At 55.1% G+C, this 18743-nt stretch overlaps 2 protein-coding genes and 1 non-coding gene across 4 annotated transcripts in view; 2 read left to right on the forward strand and 1 right to left on the reverse strand.

The window, feature by feature from the left end:
• Rtn2 (reticulon 2) overlaps positions 1 to 5843 on the forward strand; it is an 8415-nt gene extending 2572 nt beyond the window's left edge. Inside the window, exons 4-10 of the mRNA XM_013032653.1 lie at positions 188 to 442; positions 3597 to 3804; positions 4014 to 4152; positions 4293 to 4362; positions 4489 to 4535; positions 4965 to 5023; positions 5372 to 5843. Of these exons, the coding sequence (XP_012888107.1) occupies positions 188 to 442; positions 3597 to 3804; positions 4014 to 4152; positions 4293 to 4362; positions 4489 to 4535; positions 4965 to 5023; positions 5372 to 5453 (860 nt within the window). The 3' untranslated portion in view covers positions 5454 to 5843. The remainder of the gene's footprint in view (positions 1 to 187; positions 443 to 3596; positions 3805 to 4013; positions 4153 to 4292; positions 4363 to 4488; positions 4536 to 4964; positions 5024 to 5371) is intronic.
• A 3040-nt stretch (positions 5844 to 8883) lies between these two features.
• Positions 8884 to 8969, forward strand: Trnastop-uca. Its single transcript has one exon. It is a non-coding gene; the product is annotated as a tRNA-Tyr (tRNA).
• Positions 8970 to 13282: 4313 nt separating this feature from the next.
• On the reverse strand, positions 13283 to 17619 carry Fosb (FBJ murine osteosarcoma viral oncogene homolog B). Of its 2 annotated transcripts, XM_013032655.1 has the most exons (4): positions 17491 to 17619; positions 15283 to 15603; positions 14703 to 14810; positions 13283 to 13723 (listed from the first exon to the last, which is right to left on the reverse strand). In XM_013032655.1, the coding sequence occupies exons 1-4, from the start codon at positions 17617 to 17619 to the stop codon at positions 13283 to 13285; spliced, it is 999 nt and encodes a 332-aa protein (XP_012888109.1). The 2 variants fall into 2 exon arrangements, with proteins under 2 accessions (XP_012888109.1, XP_012888110.1); XM_013032656.1 differs by lacking the exon at positions 14703 to 14810.
• Between the last annotated feature and the right edge of the window lie 1124 nt (positions 17620 to 18743).

Genomic DNA, 18743 nt, shown 5'->3' on the forward strand with positions numbered 1-18743 from the left:
GTCGTGATTTATATAGAGAGAGTGCTTTTCACCTCTGAGGAGTCCCCCCCCCACACACCATCACCACTGGGAAACCATAACCACTGGCGGGGGGGGGGGGGGGGGGGGGGGGGGTGGGGGAGGGGGGTTGGTCACTCCTGGGGCACCTCAGAGGAAAAAGCTCACGGCCTTCTCCCTATTGCACCAGAAGTGGACCCACAACTCCATTTCCCTCCGTTGTCACCTCTGGAGGTCTTGACCCCTCAGCTTACTCCCAGATCTGGGACCCTCCGGGTCCATACTCCATCCCCACCTACATCCCGAGATTCGAACTCTGGGCCTGATGAACCTTCGCCTGCCAAGGAGGATGAGCCATGGGGGCCATCGGAGCAGGAACCAGTCGCAGGACAGTGCCTCAATATCAGGAGCCAATCAGAATTCACACTGGAGCCACACCTACTAGGTAAGCAGACAGCCCAAGGCAGATTCAGCCTTGGACTACTGGAAGCCAAAGGTTGGGAGGATTGAAATTCAAAGGGACCAATCCAGTAAAAGGAACAAAGACAGTCTAGTCAGCTATTGGCTAGCCATTATAAACTCCGCTCTTGACATTTCCCATTGGCCGTTTCACTGTGGTTCCCGCCCACTACAGAAGTTAGGATTGGATAATTGCCAAAAGAAAAATAAAACTCCCTCTTTTTAAGAGCTGCTCCTACTTGCTGATTGTGGATACACCGCATTTGAGAAAAACAAAAAGCACAGAACAAGGCTTTCTTCTTGATGTGGCTACGGGACTTTTACAAGTAAACTTTATGCCTCTTCCTTCCTTCCTTCCTTCCTTCCTCTCTCTCGCTTCTCTCTTTCTTTGTCTTTCTCTCTTTCTTTCTTTCTTTCTATCCTTTCGCTTTTTCTGCTCAAGGCTGGCATCCTACCACTGGAACCTCAGCCCCCCCCCTTCAGCTTTTTGTATTCGTTAATTGGGGATGCCTCTCGCTGGAATAATTTTCTACTTGAGCTGGCTTTGAACCGTGATCCTCAGATCCCAGCAGCTTCCTGAGTCTCGGGGATTCCAGGCATGAGCCCCCAGTGCCTGGTTTCTATGCATTTCCCAAGCACTATGTCCCAGCCAGGCATGGTGGCACATGCCTGGAATCCCTCGGGGTTTCAGGACAGTCCGGGCTCTATAGAGAGGCCCTGCCTCGTCAAAGAAAAAAGCAAACAAACACACAGAGCTCCCTATACCGTTCCCTGACAGCATCCATCCGCCGGTTGTAAATAGTCCCTGCCTCACTTAAAAGCTCTGTGGGGCGGGGCCTCCAGGAACTTGCTTAGGTGTTTACACAGTGCAGATCTTGGACTCGTCCCCACCTCCGGGGACAGCCATTGGCTGAGCCCCGCGAGGCCCCGCCCCTCCGCTCCCTCCCTCGGGGGGCCCCAGTGCGGTGGCCCCAGTCCCCAAGCAGCCACGGTCTCCGCAGCCTCTCACTTCCCGCCGAGATGGGGAGTCAAGGTGGGTTTGTCCGGGGGTGGGGGGTGGGGCCTGGGACGGGACCTGGGTGGGGGGACGGGAAAAGGGCCCAGTTTGGCTCTTCTGTCCCTCCAATCTGGAGCCTGGTTTGCTATGCTCCTGAATTCTCCTGAGGCTGGGGGAGGCGGGGAGCTTCAAGGGGACCTAGAGAGGATCTGGAGGAAACGTGGGGATCCCCACCCCAACAAGCTAGGACTCTGGGGCCTCAGGAGCAGGGAGCCCCCCTCCCCCAGTCCCGGGCCCAGTCGCTGCTGTCACTCAGGTCCGGACACGCCAGCACAGCTGCTGGCGGCCCCCTCCCCCCAGCATGCCTAAACTTAGCCCCGCCTCAGGCGACCCGGCCCCTCCCCCACACGGGGCCAGGCTGGGGGATTCCCCCCTCACCTCCCCCCCTCTGCCCAGGGAGAGGAGGGGGCTACCCCTATTTAGAGGGAAATTGAAGGATGCCAAATGAGGGGGTGAGACTCTGTAGGGGGGGCTGGTAGATGGGTTTGCTAGTCCGCAGTAAGGGTGTGAGGCTGGGTACGGTGTGGAAGGGGACAGATGTGGGTTCTGGGACGGGTGTTGCAGTGTAGATGGAAGGGAATCTGGTGGTCCATGGGCCAGGCCTCATGCTGGATTTGGAGGTGCGTTGAAGAACTGTGAAACAAGCCCAGTACCTGTGGCTCACACCTGTAATTCTAGCTACTTAGGAGGCTGAAATCTGAGGATCGCAGTTCTAAGCCAGCCCGGGCAAGGAAAGGCAGGGAGATTCTTATCTCCAATTAATCACCAGAAAACCAAAAGTGGTGCTGTGGCTCAAGTGGTAGAGTGCTAGCCTTGGGCAAAAGAAGCTCAGGGACAGGCCAAGAGTTCAAATCCCATGACCAACAATAAACAAAAGAGAGAGAGAGAGAAAGGAAGGAAGGGAGAGAAAGAAAGAAGTAAAAGTGCCTGGTGTATTGGCCCCTGTAATTGTAACTACTCACAGGAGGCAGGGATTGGAGAATCTTGATTTACAGGCCAGCCTTGGAAAAGAAAAGTTTGGTGATTCCATCCCATCCAATGGCTGAGTGTGGTGTTATGCCCTCTTTCCAGCTAGAGGGTGGAGGGGGAAGAAAGAATTGCAATGGTTGGGAGCAACAGCATGGGTCTATCATCCCATGGGGCATGGGGGAGCCCAACCATGATTGCAGGTCAGGCTAGATCCAGCATAAAGCCAGACGCTTCCTGGAAAATAACCCCAAAAGGAGCTGGAGGTATGGTTCAGATGGTAGAATGCCTGCTACCTAGTAAGCATGAGGCCCTGAGTTCAATTCCCAGTACTGCCACACAAATCCCTGAAAGGCGTGGCTAATTTCAGTTAAAAGGAGCATGGTGTTCTTTATATATTTAGGACTTAGAAAATCATGTATTGTGGCCTGGGAAGGTGGCTTTGTGGTAGGGTGCTTGCCTAGCATGCATGCAGCCCTGAGTTTGATTCCTCAATACCACATACACAGAAAAAGCCAGAAATGGTGCTGTGGCTCAAGTGGTAGAGTGCTAGCCTTGAGCAAAAAGAAGCTCAGGGACAGTGCCCAGGCCCAGAGTTCAACCCCATGATTGGCAATAATCATAATAATAATGTTAAGTCCAGTAAGGCATTCCCATTCTTCACTGAGATGAAAACGCGTAATGCCCATTTCTGGGCCAGATGTTGAGAAAAGACCACATTTGTATTGCAGGGGGAATTAAAACCTGTTACTGCTGAGCCAGGCACCAGTGGCTCACATCTGTAATCCTAGCTACTCAAGAGACCTGAAGATCGTGGTCCCAAGGCAGCTGGTGTAGAAAACAGTTCAGGCAACTCCCATCTCTAACCAGTCAAAAGCCATTAGTGGAGGTGTGGCTCCAGTGGTAGAACACCAGCCTTGCATGCAAAAGCTAAGGGGCAGCACCCAGGCCCTGAGTTCAAGCCTCAGTCCTGGTGTGTGGGCATGCACACAATAGGCGCATGTGCACACACACTCAGAAAGGTGGGAATCAGATAAGGGCTGAAGCAGGTGCACTGCACAGGCAAGAATGGTAGCAGTGGCTCCCGGCAGTGGCCTGATGCCTTCCTGCTCCACAGTGGCGGACCTGCTGTACTGGAAGGACTCCCGGACATCGGCGGTGGTCTTCACTGGCCTCATGGTCTCCCTCCTCTGCCTCCTGCACTTCAGCATCGTGTCCGTGGCCTCGCACGTGGCTCTACTGCTGCTCTGTGGCACCATCTCTCTCAGGGTTTACCGCAAAATGCTGCAGGCTGTGCACCGGGGCGATGGAGCCAACCCCTTCCAGTGAGACCCCTTGTCCCCAGACTCCCTCCAGCCCCCAGCACCCCCAGCACCGACCCCTGACTCGGGCAGCCTCATCCTCTTTCCTCCTGATCTGAAACCTGAGTTTGACTCCAGCCCACTCCACATGGTCCCTCAGTCCTAACCCCAGGACCCCATTCCTTGCTCTTGTCTCAGCCATGCCCCCAGGCTCCGTCCCTTTGTCCTATCAGGGCGTATCTGGACGTGGATCTGACCCTGACCCCAGAGCAGAGGGAACGTCTGTCCCACCAGATCGCCTCCCACGTGGTCTCTGCAGCCAAGCAGCTGCGACATTTCTTCCTGGTAGAAGACCTGGTGGATTCTCTCAAGGTGCCTTGAGGCTGTTCCCACCCCTCTTCCTCCTCTTCCTCTGGGGTTCCCAAGTCTCACCTCTTCTCTCTCTCTGGGGGTGGGGAGGGGGGCGCTGGGGAGGACCTCAGCCTGGACCTGACCACGGCCTTCACCCCCAGTTGGCCCTGCTCTTCTACATCTTGACCTTCGTGGGGGCGGTCTTCAATGGTTTGACTCTTCTCATTCTGGGTGAGTCAACATGGCTGTGGTGGGCAGGTGGGAGCAGGGTTGATCAGGTTTGAGGGGGATGTGGGACTCCGGATGAAACTGTGGAGGCCCTGGGTCAGCCTGACCCCCTCATCTTTGTATCCACAGGAGTGATCGCTTTGTTCACAGTCCCGCTGCTGTATCAGCAGCACCAGGTGAGTACTACAAGCCGACCACCCACGGCCCCCTGGCCGGTGCTGCGCAGCTGGGATGACAGGCATGCACTACCACACCTACCTTTTATTAGTTGAAATGGGGTCTCACCAACTTTTCCCCACCACTGGATTAGGACCTTGATCCTCCTGATCCCCATCTCCTGGGTGGTGCTGCTGCACTTGGCTGTTATTTTGTATCTTGAAATAGGGTCTTGCTTTTACCCAGGCTGATTCCACCTCTCCAGCAGCTCTGGCCCAGCTGGTATTACAGACATGTGCTGCCACACCCCACATAAAGTGTATTTAAATCAAACCACTCAGAGACTCATCCCCTCACTTTACCCTGCTCTGCAATATAGATACAACACAGACAAGCACACACACACACCATTCCTAATTCCTTTTCCTTTCTCTCCTTGGTCTCTCCAGGCCCAGATAGACCAGTATGTGGGTTTGGTGACCAATCAGTTGAGCCACATCAAAGCTAAGTAAGAGCCTGAGGCAGAGCTGGATGGGAACTGAGTTGGGGGGAGCTGGGGGAACATGGGAACTTTGTCCTCGCCGCCATCAGAGCAGGCGTGGGACGATCCCAGCGCCGGCCACTAGGTGGCGGGCAGGGCCTGGCCGTGTGCGATCCCAGCGCCGGCCACTAGATGGCGGGCAGGGCCTGGCCGTGTGCGATCCCAGCGCCGGCCACTAGATGGCGGGCAGGGCCTGGCCGTGTGCGATCCCAGGGCTGGCGGTGGATGCTCGGCTCCTTCCACCACTGTCCCCCTGGTTTCCAGTGTCATCTTTATCTCTTGATACACCCCTGACCCCCAGTGTTTCTCCCTTAGGATCCGAGCTAAAATCCCAGGGACCGGAGCCCTTGCTTCAACAGCAGCCTCAGTCTCCGGATGCAAATCCAAAGCCGAATGAGAGGACATCTGTGCTCGCTCATGGGATGCCTGGCTTGCCCCTCCCCCAGCAGCCCCTGTCCCCATCTCCTCCCCCCATCCCCATCCATCCCCCACTTTCTCCTCCCTCGCCCCAAGCCAGTTCCTGGTAGGTGTCAGGATCTCTCCCACTGGGGACTCTGCACCAAGTGTCTAAGCCACTAGGACTACATTTCCCAAGAGGCTCTACGCCAGGAGTCCAGGAAAGACAACGCACCTTGGTCGTGGGACCTGCTGGGACTTGTAGTTGTCTAGCCAGGGCATGGTCCCGCACTTCCGTGACCAGCCGCTGGAGGCGCCACAAGGGGTTGGTGTCTTCTGGACGACGCCAGGCTGGGGCTTTGCATGGGGCCCAGGCGAGGCCTGAGCTTGGATTTACACTGTAATAAAGACTCCTGTGGAAAATTCCAGCCTCCTATGCTTCCAGCCCCTCCAGCTTTCACCTTCCTGGTCTGAAAAGCACTGTACAGGACAGGTCCAGGACGTGCCCCCAGTTAAGCAGAAGAACCTCAACTGTCTGTTACAGTATGAACTGATTAAAGAGAAAGTGAGGAGAGACCACGCAGTCCAGATTTGTCCCAGCCTGAGCTCAAGGCAGACATCACTAGTAGATTCCACATTCTAACGGTTTCCTTGCCTGAGCTCAAGGCAGACATCACTAATAGATCCCACACTGTCTACTACACACTCAAGTATTTACGTTCTAAAAAGTCTCTCTCTCTCTCTCTCTCACACACACACACACACACACACACACACGACAAACATTCAAATAGTTTCCTCTTCCTATTGATCTCCAACCCAGGAACAATCCCATTGTCCACTTAGTTGCCAGGCTAGACACTGCCCAACATTCCTTTTCCCTCACTTCCTACATCTAGCCAGCTGAAGAATCCTATGTATTGCAGTACCATCTCCAGTTCCCAACATCTCTTCACTCTGCTTCAATTACCTGGGGCCCAAGAATAGGCTCATGGCCTCAGGTTCCAGAGCTAAACGGATAGAGAGAGGCCAGGGGAGACTGGATTCCAGTACAGGATCCTGGGTGTGCATTTTAGCTTAGCTACCTCTTGTTGAGCCAGGAGAGGTTTGTACTAGGTCTTGAACCCAGGGCCTCGCCCTTTTTTTTTTTTTCCCCATCATGGGGCTTGAACTCTGGGCCTAGGCACTGTCCCTCAGTTCTTCAGCTCAAAGCTAAATGCTCTACCACTTGATCCACTTTTCTGGTGGTTAACTGGAGATAAAAGTCTCATGGGCTTTCCTTCCCAGGCTGGCTTTGAACCGTGATCCTCAGATCTCAACCTCCCGAGTAGCTAGGATTACAAGCTACAGGTATGAACCACCGGTATCTGTCTTGCTTGACTCTTTTAGACATGATTTGTCTGTTCAAGCTGGCCGAAAATCTCAGCCTCCTGAGTAGCTAGAATTGTAGCCTAGTCTTGCATGAAAAACTTAAGGCACAATGTCTGAGCCTGCAGTTCAAACCCAGATTCTCTCTCTCTCTCTCTCTCTCTCTCTCTCTCTCTCCCCCCCTCTTGCTTTCCCTCCCCATCAGCATCATTATCTCACTACCTGGATTTGGCTGTCCTGGAACCTTATATATAGATCAATAGTTCAGGCTGGTCTTGAATTCACAAATTTCAGCCTCCTGAGTGCTGGGATTATAGGCATGCACTACCACACTACCTGAAGTATCTAAAAATGCTTCCATTCAAACTTTTCATAAGACAGGGCTGGGAAGGTGGCTCAGTGGTAGAGCACTTGCCTTGCATGCCCGAAGCCCTGGGTTCAATTCCTCAGCACCACATAAGCAAATAGAAAAAAGCCAGAAGTAGCACTGTGGCTCAAGTGGTAGTGTGCTAGCCTTGAGCTGAAGAGCTGAGGGACAGTGCCCAGGCCCAGAGTTCAGGCCCCACGACTGGATCCCCCCCAAAAAAAACTTTTCATAAGACAAAGCGTTTGTTCAAAGACCATCTATAAAGGCATAAAGCGTGTTGAAGTTTGAAGTGGGTTTTCCTGAGTATGCTACAGACTTGGTGCAAATCTTGGTCCATTGCACTCAAAGCCATGCCCCTTGCCCAATGATAGCATAGACTCCAGGGTGTATCCCAACCCTCTTATGCTCTAGCAATACAATCATAAAGGCATATCAAGTTTCCTGCAGCTGATTTTGTTTTGTTGGCATAAACAATAAGCAAAGAAACATAGAATGGGACCAGTGGTGATCAGAGTGGTGAAAAAGAGTCCAGCCGGCAGGGGATCAAGTGACAGTCTTGCTATTTTAAACTGGGCATCTTGGGAGCTGATATTTGAGCAGAGGACAGCGGGAGGGGGCAGGGAGCCCAAGAAACATATGGCAGACAGGCGACCAGCAAAGGTCTGGAGAAAGCATCCTGCCCGGGGTCATATGCCTCAAGCTACAAGCCAAATATGGAGAGAAAAAATATTGCCAACCAATCTCTGACATGTAATGCTTTTTTGTTTGTCTGGTGTTTTTTGTTTTTTAAATTTTCTATCCTGGGGTTCGAATTTAGGGTCTCAAGTTTTCTAGGCAGGCACTGTACCACTTCAGCCACATCTCCAACTCATCTCATACTCATTTTGCAAATCCAGGGCAGGGACCCTTAGCACAATCCTCCCCAGTAGCTGAGATTCTAGAAGTGCACCACTAAGCGTAACCTGATCTTTTTTTTTTGGAATAATGATTAGGGTGGTGTAATTATAATTCTGATAAAGGTCCATTCTCCCTGGAGACTGAGGGAATCTGAGCCTCGGTTTCCCTGACCACAGCACTCAGGTGTAAACATTGATGAAATTCAGTGTCTCCCAGGCAGATTTCAGTCCCAACACCTAAGATAGTACCTGGGACTCCGTACATTTGAATAGTCAACGTTTGAATCAAGACCGAGCTCAGCCGATCCTGCAGTTCCAAAAATGTACACCAGGTGGCGCAGCCTCCCCCGTTCGCGCGGGGCCACAGCTTCGGGCTACTCCTGGGCAAAAAACCCCAAAATTCTTCCGCGAAGGTGTGAGGGGAGGAGTTTGGGGGGGGGAGGTTCTGAAATCGACTTGTGAGTTTCTTCCGTTAGGAAACCTTTTTATTTACTTATGATTCCTGCCTTTTGTATAAATGGCTTCCGAATCTTTGGACTCTAGCAGCAAAGAAACTCCCTGGGTACTGTTTCCCAGAATGCACAGCGCCATGCAAATGAGGCCGCTTCCCGAAGCGAGGAGTGACTCGTCTTCAGAAAAAAAAATCTGGCCAACGATCTTTGCTATTACCTTTCAAAAGACACGGCAGGGACTTATAAGCACCAAAATGAGAGCGTTGACAGCATCCAGGACAAATCACCATGGGTGTAAAATGTTGAGTTTTCAGGTCTTTATATAGAGGCATGAAAACAGTGGCTTTTGCCCGGATGATCCTCAGTGGTCTGGGGTGCAGGCTTCAAACCTGTAGCTGTTTAGCGACAGAGTGGTTCAATTCCACCTTTCGGGCGGGAGTATCTATCCCATTTTTGTCCCCACAGAACTAGAACTCAATTTCTCTTCCAGTCCTGCGTTTGCTCAGAGGCGCACTTCTGGAGGGCGCCAGGAGAGGGCGCTGTGACCCATTGTCCATCCCGGGAGTATTACAGATCCTTCCAAAAGAAAGTGAAGAAAACTTTGTCTCTGCAGTCTGGGGCTGCTTCCCGTGGGAGCGTTTGTTTTCCTTTCCTGGACTGGGCATTCACTCATTTGTTCACTCACGGATTAATCACGCCTTGGCTGAATCAGGGCCGCCTTTGTTTCTCTGCACGTGCTTGGGGTTACTCATAGCACAGTTTCTGGTTGTTTTTTTTTTTTTTAGACTTTTATTGAGATTAAGTGATGACATAAATTTCAGAAATTTCACAGTATTATGAGATAGTGATACTTAGTTAAGGTCACACACCCTTTAACCTTCACAAGGCAAATCGTCGTTATCATCTTCTAGAATGTTTGTGAATTCTATGGGCTTTGACAATACAGCTATTTCTTCTACATGGGGGGGGGGATATGTACATTTCCTTTGCTTAGTGTCAGCTGTTCCCTCTTTCCCTCTCATTTCCTCTCTCCCATCGCTGCCCTGGAGATTTTTAGTTCATTTTCATCAATGTCCAGTGCAGCTGATGGGTCCCACTGCTGTATCCTCCTCCTGGCTTCCCTCAGACGAGCACATACATACATACATAGTATGTATGTATGTATGTGTGTATGTATATATATATATATAATATATGTGGTCAACAACATGAGGTCATTTAGTAATGATATGACAAATTGAGTGGACATCTTTTGTCATATCTCCTTGCATTTTGGATTTAACATACACCTATCAGGGAGACCATGTGCATTTGTCTCTCTGCTCTTGGCTTACCTCATCAAAAATTCTTGTTCCATCCATTTCCCTGAGAATGCCATTATTTTGTTCTTTCTAATGGCTGCGTAATATTCCATTGTATATTGGTACAATTTTTGGACCCATTCATCTGTAGCGGGGCATCTGGGTTGTTTCCCTATCTTGGCTATTGTGAACAGTGCAGCAATGAACAAGAGGTGCAGGTGTCCTTGTATTCTGGTTCCTGTTGCTCAGGGTAGATGCCTAGGAGTGATATGGCTGGGTCGTAGGGGAGGTCTATATTTAGCTTTCTGAGGTACCTCCAGACTGCTTTCCAGAGTGGTTGTATTAGTGTACATTCCAGTTTTTGTTAAAAGATGATAAATGCACACCATCTACCAAGGATATTTAACACTGACACTGACACTGGGGCAGACTCGTAAAGCATGACAGAGTCAGCTGCACACTGATGCTCACGCCTGTCATCCCAGCTACTCAAGAGGCTGAGATCTGAGGGTCACGGGTCAAAGCCAGCCTGGGCAGAAAAGTCCATAAAATTTTTATCTCCAGTTAACCAGCAAAAAGCCAGAAGTGGTGCTGTGGCTCAAGTGGTAGAGTGCTAGCCTTGAGCACAAAAGCTCAGGGACAACACCCAGGCCCTGAGTTCAAGTCCCAGGACTGGCACCAAAATAAATAGATAAAAGGACAAAGGGTCAGTTAATAGTAGGAGAAGTAGATGGGATTGTGGGGGGACCCCAGTAATGACCAGGGGGGTGGTAATACATCTTTATCACTCAAGCTGAGTCCTTCCAACAGCCAATGCAGAAACTAAGGCTGGGAAAGATGAAATCCCTGGTTCATGATCAACCTCCTGCTCCATAATTGACTTCTGCCTGTCCTCCCCCCTCCCACCCCAATCCCCTAAGGTCTCAGGTCCTTGCCCTCCCTCTTTTCCCACACTCTCTCTTTTTCCCAGGTCTCCTTCCAGTCTAACTCCTCTCCCTTCCAGCTACTCTCAACCTCACAAACCTGTCTGAGCCTCTCTGCGCCTCAAAAACCCTGCCATGGCTCCCCACGTCCCTCCAGAGCTCTGCTACATTTTTTTTAGAATATAAAGTGGGCATTCACGCATGGGAAGTTCTCCCAGGTGTCTAGCCTCACTCCATCATGCTGTGACCCCCCCCAGAAAACAGACAGTTGGGTCTGGCATCTGAATTTTAAGGATCTTTTTTTTTTTTTTATTGGCGACAGTGCAGAACCAAGAGGGGAGGGGAGGGGGGACAGCGCAGGGCTCCCCGGTTCCCCCCCACACCCCACCCCCGGGCAAGGTGCAAAATACAAAATCAAAATCACAAATACATCATGGCAGCCGTCAGGGATCCGATACATTGTGATTGACACGTGCATGCGTCCCACCGCAACAATCCCAGACAGATGGTCACAACCACCACAACAATGACAACGCAGAACAACCACCGATCATTCTCTCAGCCTAACACAACCAAAACCACAGGTCCCCAGTGCGGCCAGAGTTCAAAAGATCTCGGGGTGTGGGGGGGTATGAGTGGGGGACAATCAGTAGAAAGAGACAGGTGGACGAGGTCAAAGTGAACCTGTCCACAGGAGACAGGGAGAGAAACAGCCCGACGGGCGGGAGACAATCAGAAGAGACAGTCAGAAGAAAAAAAAAAGACAAGACAGACAGGACAGACAGGCAGATGGACTCCCAACTTTCCAGAAAAGTCATTTCCAACTCCACAGCACACTGTGTAGAGGTCACACACACACACGCACGCACACACACGCACGCACACACCATATATAATATACTTATTTATACATAATAGATTATAAGTGCCTTTCGGAAACCAGGAAAGGGATAAATAGCTGGGGGAGGGGGCGGGTGGAATGTTCTGGTCCATGCAGCGTGGGAGGGAGGGGAAGGGGGCCGCGGGACCCATCCCCGATGTTAAAAAATAGAAATCTGCTTCGTGGTGGGATTTCCACGAGGTGAAGCGCAAGGTGGGGGGGGGAGGGAGGCCAGAACCAAAATGGGGAGTGGGGTGGGGGGAAGAGGGTGACCCCTCCACAGGGCTACTGACCCCCCAGACAATAATTGAGGTGGAGAGGCGGGGTGAGGGGCCAGGGGAGGGCAGGCCAAGCCTCAGCCCTGAACACTTCTCCAGAAACAAAAAAATGCTGGCCCTACCCCCCTTCTCCCCTTTCTGGAGAGGATTGGGGTGCAGTGGGCGGGGAGAAGCTGGCGTCCTCGGCTGGGGTGGGGGGGGGACCATGTGGGTGGACGGACCCAACTGTCACCTTTTGAGTCGGACTCACTGTATTGTCCAGGGGAGAGAAAAAGAGGGGGGACCGAGGGAAGGCTTTGGGGGGGAGCGGGGCCTCCTACCCCGCTGTGTACCCCACGTTTGGCCCATTCACAGTATAAACGCCCCAGCAGGACGGCGTTCCCGAGCCCCTGCTGTCTAAAACCAGAAAGGCCCAACGAGGAAAGCCCTGGCGGGCTGGGGGCGGGGAGGGGGGTGTGGGGGACAGGAGAGGACAGAATTGGGGGGGCTAATACTGCCAAACACGGGGTAGGGGGGGGCTGAATGGAGAGAGGGAAGGACGGCGTCCAACCCAAGCCGGGTTTGCCAGGGAAGGAGCTGGCTGGACAGTCAGGGACGTTTCACATTTTAGGTTAAAGTCTGGATGCAGGCGTATGTGTGGGGTGGGGGACCCCAACTCCTGGAGGGGGGCGATCGGCTTCCGTGGGTAGGGTAGGGGGTGGGAAGGGGGGTCAACTCTGCCCGGAGGAAGCTCGGAAGCTCTTGGGAAAATGGGATTTAAGAGGCTAAGGTGAGGCCCAGGGTGGGCCCCCCTGGAAAGGGGAGGAAAGTGGGGGGGTGGGGGCTCTGTGGCATCTCCTTGTTGGGCCTCTCTGAGCATGCGGGCATCGCACAGCCCACCTTAACCCCCAACCCTCCCCTGCCTCGCCAGCGTCCCCCCCACACACACTCCACCCACCCCGCAGACACTGGGTGGCGGTGACAAAGATCAACAGGACAATTGAGGGGTGCGGGGTGGGGGCGGTGTGTCCGTCCCTCCGTCCCCACCCCATCTCCCTTACCCACCCCCTTCCACCCCCCGGTTCACCCCAATCCAAAGTCACCCAGCACGGATTACAAGAGGAGACACGGAAACGCATGGCGGGGCTCCTTCAGTCCAGCGGCAGGATTCGAACTCAAGTCCGGAAGATCCCATGATGGACGGACGGACGGATGGGGAGGGGAGGGCTGTGAGTGTCTCTTCCCCCCTCTCCTCCTCCTCCTGGGTCCCAAATGTTCTGGGCTTTGTCCTCGGCTTGCGCGCGCGCGCGCGCGCGTGTGCGCGCGGAGGGAGCGCGCGTGTGTGTGCGCGCGTGTGCCCCGCGGCCCCCGGGGCGGGGAGGGGGGTCACAGAGCGAGGAGGGAGGGCGAGCTCAGGGGGTCCGCGGGGGGCTCGCTGCCGCTGCTGCGCTGGGCGCCGGCGAACGCGGGGGCCTCCGGCCAGGTGAGGACAAACGAGGAGGTGTACGAAGGGCTAACAACGGGGAGGGGGTCGCCGAGGACGTGAGCTTCACTGCGTGTAAAGAGAGAAGCGGTGAGGTTGGGGGCCGCGTCCGGGCCGGCGTGGAAGGGCGGGGGCGGCGGGGGCGGCGGCAGCCAGCTGAAACCGTCGTCCTTAGCCGGCAAGCCTCTCACCTCCGCCAGGGGCCCCCCCGGGCCCTCTTCGAACGGGATCTTGCAGCCCGGTTTGTGGGCCACCAGCACAAACTCCAGACGCTCTTTCTCCTTCTGCAGCTCGGCGATCTCCGACTCCAGCTCGGCTTTTTCTTCCTCCAGTTGATCTGTTTCCTGGGGGGGACAGAAGGGGGAAGGAAAGGGGAGCCATTAGTCCAGGGATGACAACAGGTGCCTCGTAGCTCATCCCCCCTCCCACCCACCCCGCAAAACAATCCCCGAGCTGGTAGGCTCTAAGGAGAAACTTGGGGCTGCGCCGTGGTGCCTCAGTTTCCCCCATGGATGGTTGAGCGCCTGTGGGATTGGAGTCCTGTGTGTGTGTGTGTGTCCTGGGGCTGGAACTCAGGACCTGGATGTGGCCCCTGAGCATTTCCCCCCCCCTTTTTTTCCCCTTAAAGCTAGTTAGTGCTCTACCACTTGAGCCACAGCTCCACTCCCAGCCTTTTATGCTGGCTCACTGGAGATCAAGAATATCATGGATTTTCCTTGCCCTGGCCGCGCAATCCTCGGACCTCAGCCTCCTGCATAGCTCGGGTGACAGGCAGGAGTTCCCCCAGCGTCCCTGGCTTGGAGCATGTCTCTAACGGGTTCTACCTGTCCCCAGCTTCCCCTTGTGAGGACTCCCGGGGTGGGGCAGCAGAGCATTTTCCTGTCTCCTCCGGGAGCCCTGTGAGGCCAGGGTTTGGAGGTTTATAAACCCTGGCTGGCCTCCACCAGCCTCCCGTTCAGGAGAATCGTGAGGGGCGGGGCAGAAAGTGAGGAAGGAAGGTGGGGGGGAACCATCTTGGCTATTCCAGTGGAAACAGGCTGAGCTATTTGATGGGAGACAGGGAAAGATGGGGAAAGAGGCAGAAGTTGGGGTGCCCAGGACTCAGTGGAAGAAATGGCTGGAGCTGTCCCCTCTGCCACTTGTCTCCAGATGAAATTGACAACTGTGACAACCACACGTGTAGTCAGAGAAGAAGAGGGACTGGCAGGAAGCTTGGGGGGGGTGTCTGTGTGTGGTCCCTCGGGGGCACTCTGACGTGGCCTGCTTCATCTGGTCCCCACACATGAACCTCATTCCTTCTCCCACCCTAGGGCCGGTCCTTACCGCCTGCAGCCTATCAGTGAGCTCTCGTCGCCGGTTCCTGCATTTAGCCGCTGCTAGCTTGTTCCTCTCCCGGCGAACCCTTCGCTTCTCTTCTTCCTCTGGGGTAAGCTGAGGCAGGGAGACAGAAGCCATGAGATTTGGGGCTCTGGTGACCTCCCCCCTCTTTGCCAAACCTCCTCTGCTTTCAGAACAGCCAGAAGCCAACCCCTCCAGTCCTCACTAACTCCAGCAAGGTTTACTGAAACCTTGAGGCTTAGGGGACCCCACCCAATTGTGGCAAAGTTAGACATTTCTTGCTTCCAGTTCCCCCAGACTTAACTTACTTCCGCTGCCTTTTTGCTTTTTGGTGGTGGTGTGAAGGTCTGAACTCAGGGTCTTGACCCAATTCATCTACCTCTTGAGCCACACCCCCCAGCCCCCCCCCGAATTATTATTCAAAGAGGGTCTCTTCCTTTTCACCACCCTGGGCTATCCTGAAACTGATCTTCTACCTATGCCTCCTGCATGGCTGGGATTACAGGCATGCACCACCATGCCATCCCCCCCTTCCCCAGATCAACTTCTCATGCCCTATACTTACCGACTCTTCTCGGGGTCTCCTAGGCCGGGCTCGGGCTGGGCGGGAAGGCCCAGGTCCACTGGTGGTGCCACTGGTAGAAGGCCCGCCACTGGCACCAGCTGCAACACTGCTGTAGCCACTCAGGCCTGGTGTGGAGTAGCTGGTCCCTGGCATGTCATAGGGGTCCACAGCTGGGGGCTGTGAAGCCAGTGGCTGCCCCTGGGACTGGGCCATGGAAGAGATGAGTGTGGGTTGCACAAGCCACTGGAGGTCCTGGCTGGTGGTGATCGCCGTGACCGTGGGCACGAAGGAACCGGGCATTTCCCCGAGACCGGCGCACTCCTACGGGGTGACACATACACACACAGGCGTAGACACACAAACAAAGACACCAACACATACATACCCAACACACATAACACACACCGAGCCCGTGAGTGAGCACCGGGCGAGCGGGTGTGGATGTGTGTGTCACAGGCAAAAAGCCACAACACCCACCCTTCCACTACACCGTGACGCAGTGCTTAATGAGAGAATTTCTGCTCAACCAGCTTCTACCTCCTCCTTCTTCCTCGGGGAAAGGTTGCACGGTTGTCGAGGGTGGTGAATCACACCCCGGGTTGGTGACTCTTAGGTGGGGGGGGGAGGAGGCTGGACACAGCCGGGTGACAGAACTCCCAGGATGGAGTCACAGCCACACACAGCCACAACACCCCACCCCCACCCCAGAAGCAAGCGGGAGGGAGCGGGAGAGGCCTTAGACCAAGCCTTCCTGCACTCGCAGCCACACACCCCTGGGTGCCAGGCCCCGTGCTGGGGCGGGGATCTCCCGCAAGGAGGCAGTTGGGGGACAAGCCTAAGAGTTGGGAGCCTTATTTCAAGTAATCGTCTCGATCCGTGAGACTGACAAGTGACAGGTGAAAGAGGGGACAGGTAGGGAAAAGTAACCACTTGACTCCGTCTGTCGCAGGGGAGAGGGCTGCTGTTAAAACCTGAGCCCCCACAAATCCGAGCACTCCTTATATCTCCCCCCCACCCCCAAAAGTGAAATGCCAGAGCCGCTCCGCGGGATAAACTACTCTCTCGGGGGGCGTGGCGAGGGAAGGGCTGGAGCGCCGGCCAATCAGCATCCTGGGAATCCAAAGGGGGCGGGGCTCCCGGAGACCACCTGCCCGGTTCCCCCCTCTCCGGGGCGATCTTGGTTGTGTATTTGGGACAGATCGGAGCGGCCGAGTGTCCACAGCAGAGGGGCTCGAGACTTGTGTCTGTGCGTGTCTGGAGAAGCGGGGTGACACCGCCTGGTCTCCCGAAAAAATGCCGGCACACAGACACATCTGCGGGCTGCTGAGAGCCGCGGAAACCAGGTCCCCGCAAGCTTCCTCCGCAGATCCATTGAGTCTCAGAGACTCGTCCGGGTGGCGACGAGAATGCCCCTCGCTTTGCCTCTAAAGGCTCATAAAAGAGACCCCGCAAAGCACTAAGGAACCCCGAGCTCTGAGAACCGACCGGGGGGGAAAAGAGGGTGTGGGGGGAGGGGACAGTTTCGCCCTACAAATAGGAAGGGAAAGTTGATTGGCTGAAGCCCGCGCCGCGGCGACCAATCAGAACGCCGATCTGCCCCCTCCCTTAGCAACGTGGCCGCGGCGTTCCAAAATAGAACGCGCCGGGGACGTCAGGGGCGGGGCGGAGGGGGCGCGGAGCGCGCGCCGTGCGTGCCCCGCGTCAGACGGAGGATTCCAGCACGTCAGCCCTTACGCACGGGTCCCCCGTTACGTCTCCGCGCAGGAGGCGGAGGCAGCGCCGCCGAGGGTTCGAGGCACTCGCTTTCCCGCTGGGTGGAGGAGGAGGAGGAGGAGGGGGAGAGGGATGGGGCGCCAGAGGCCGCTCTCGGAAGGCAGCGGGCCGGGATAAGCTACTGGAAGCTTCCCGGAGAATTTTTTTCCCTCCCCCTAGCTGCTCTGTGTTTGAGGGGTCCGATGGCGCGGGGTGTTGGGAGAGACCCGAGCCTCAAAGTTCTCAGCCCGTCAGCCTGCAGTCCCGCAGCGCCGCGGCCCCGCAGCGCGCGCTCCGCGCGCAGTCTGGAGCGCACAGTTGTTTGCAGTTTGCTAAGTGCAATGTGACTTTTCATTCTCTCCTAGAACCTGGCTTTGGGTGCGACTTTATAGCCATAATAATAATACTAATAATAATAACAATAATTATAAGTACGATCTGCAAAGCAACACATACCTGAGAGGCGGCGGCGGCGGTAGAGGGGCTGCCGAACGAATCCACCGAGGATAAATACTGCGACTCGGCCGAGGGTGAAGAGCTGCACCGGGAACCGGAGTCGTAGTCTCCGGGGAAAGCTTGAAACATTTCCCTGGGCACAGGGGGGCCCCTGTGACCACGCTGGGGTCGCCGGGAAGCCAACGCTGCTGGCCGGGTTGATGAAGGTTAAGATGCAAATCCGGGGTGAGCCGAGCGTTGTCCTCTTCTCTCCCCGCCCCCCCAAAAGACACCCGCAACCAACCCAATCTTATTTCTTCAAGTGCGCTGGCCGCGGGGAGGGGGCGGCAACGTCCCGCTCCAACAGTGACAAAGTTTCGGTGCCGTCCCCGTGCGGTGTCCCGGCACCTGGAGGATGGATGGCGCCGTACCCCGCGGAGGAAGTCCAGGCTCCGATCAGGACTCTGAGGATGCTGGATGGGGACGGGGAGGGGAGGGGGGATCGAACCCCCCAAAAAGCTTGAAAGCGTTGTCCCGCGGTATAGAATTCGCTTCACGTTCTCCTTCCACGTTGTCCGACGAGATGAATGGGCAGCAAAAAGCTGGGAGACGAACAAGAAGAAGGAGGAAAACACAAAAGTAAGTCGATCTTCCAAAGTGAAAATGAAGAAATATCTAGAAGGATTCTTCGAACGCCAAAACTTTCCGGAAACAATCTTTCACGGCTTCCAAGAAGAAGAAGAAGAATCACGAGAATCAAGTTCTTCTCTCCCCCCCTCCCTCACCCCTCAAATCCGAGCTCCGCGTGTCCCTGCTGTAGCCGTGGCTCCTCAGTCTTATGAATGAACCCCGAAGCCGCCAGCCTGTATTTATATGCCCGGGATCCGGCCCCCCCGCTTGCGTCACCTCCCCAACGCTCAAGAAACTTCCCCAAATCTCCGTCCCCAGGCCACCAAGCCCCATTCGGCTCGACCAGAGGCCTTCCCTAGGCTGGAGCTGGATGACCAAGCGACCCTCGGCGCCCCGGGGGTCTCGGGGGCTGCTTTCCGGCCCACTCGGCGGGAGGGGATCCCGGCCCCGCCTCCCCGGAGTTCCTGTGACGCAATTAGCCATATAAGGAGCTCGGCCGGCGCGGCCCAGTGTTTGTTTGGTATCCTAGCAATGACGTCAGAGGGAATCCCTCGCTCGCGCCCGCGCGCGCCGGGAGCGCCCGCCCGCCTGCGCGTGCGCACTGCGGCGGCGCGGGGAGAAAGGAGGGGGGAAGGGGGGGGGAG

This window comes from Dipodomys ordii, unplaced genomic scaffold (genome assembly GCF_000151885.1).
Source record: "Dipodomys ordii isolate 6190 unplaced genomic scaffold, Dord_2.0 Scaffold156, whole genome shotgun sequence".
Lineage (NCBI taxonomy): Eukaryota > Metazoa > Chordata > Mammalia > Rodentia > Heteromyidae > Dipodomys > Dipodomys ordii.

What these genes read in the sequence shown, in the direction of transcription:
- Fosb (XM_013032655.1), bottom strand. Translation starts at nt 17,619, where the DNA reads ATGTTTCAAGCTTTCCCCGGAGACTACGACTCCGGTTCCCGGTGCAGC. An exon ending in CCGCCGCCGCCGCCTCTCAG is followed by an intron (nt 15,604 to 17,490) that starts GTATGTGTTGCT and finishes GTCACCCCGTAG; the next exon opens with GAGTGCGCCGGTCTCGGGGA. An exon ending in GGAGACCCCGAGAAGAGTCG is followed by an intron (nt 14,811 to 15,282) that starts GTAAGTATAGGG and finishes TCCCTGCCTCAG; the next exon opens with CTTACCCCAGAGGAAGAAGA.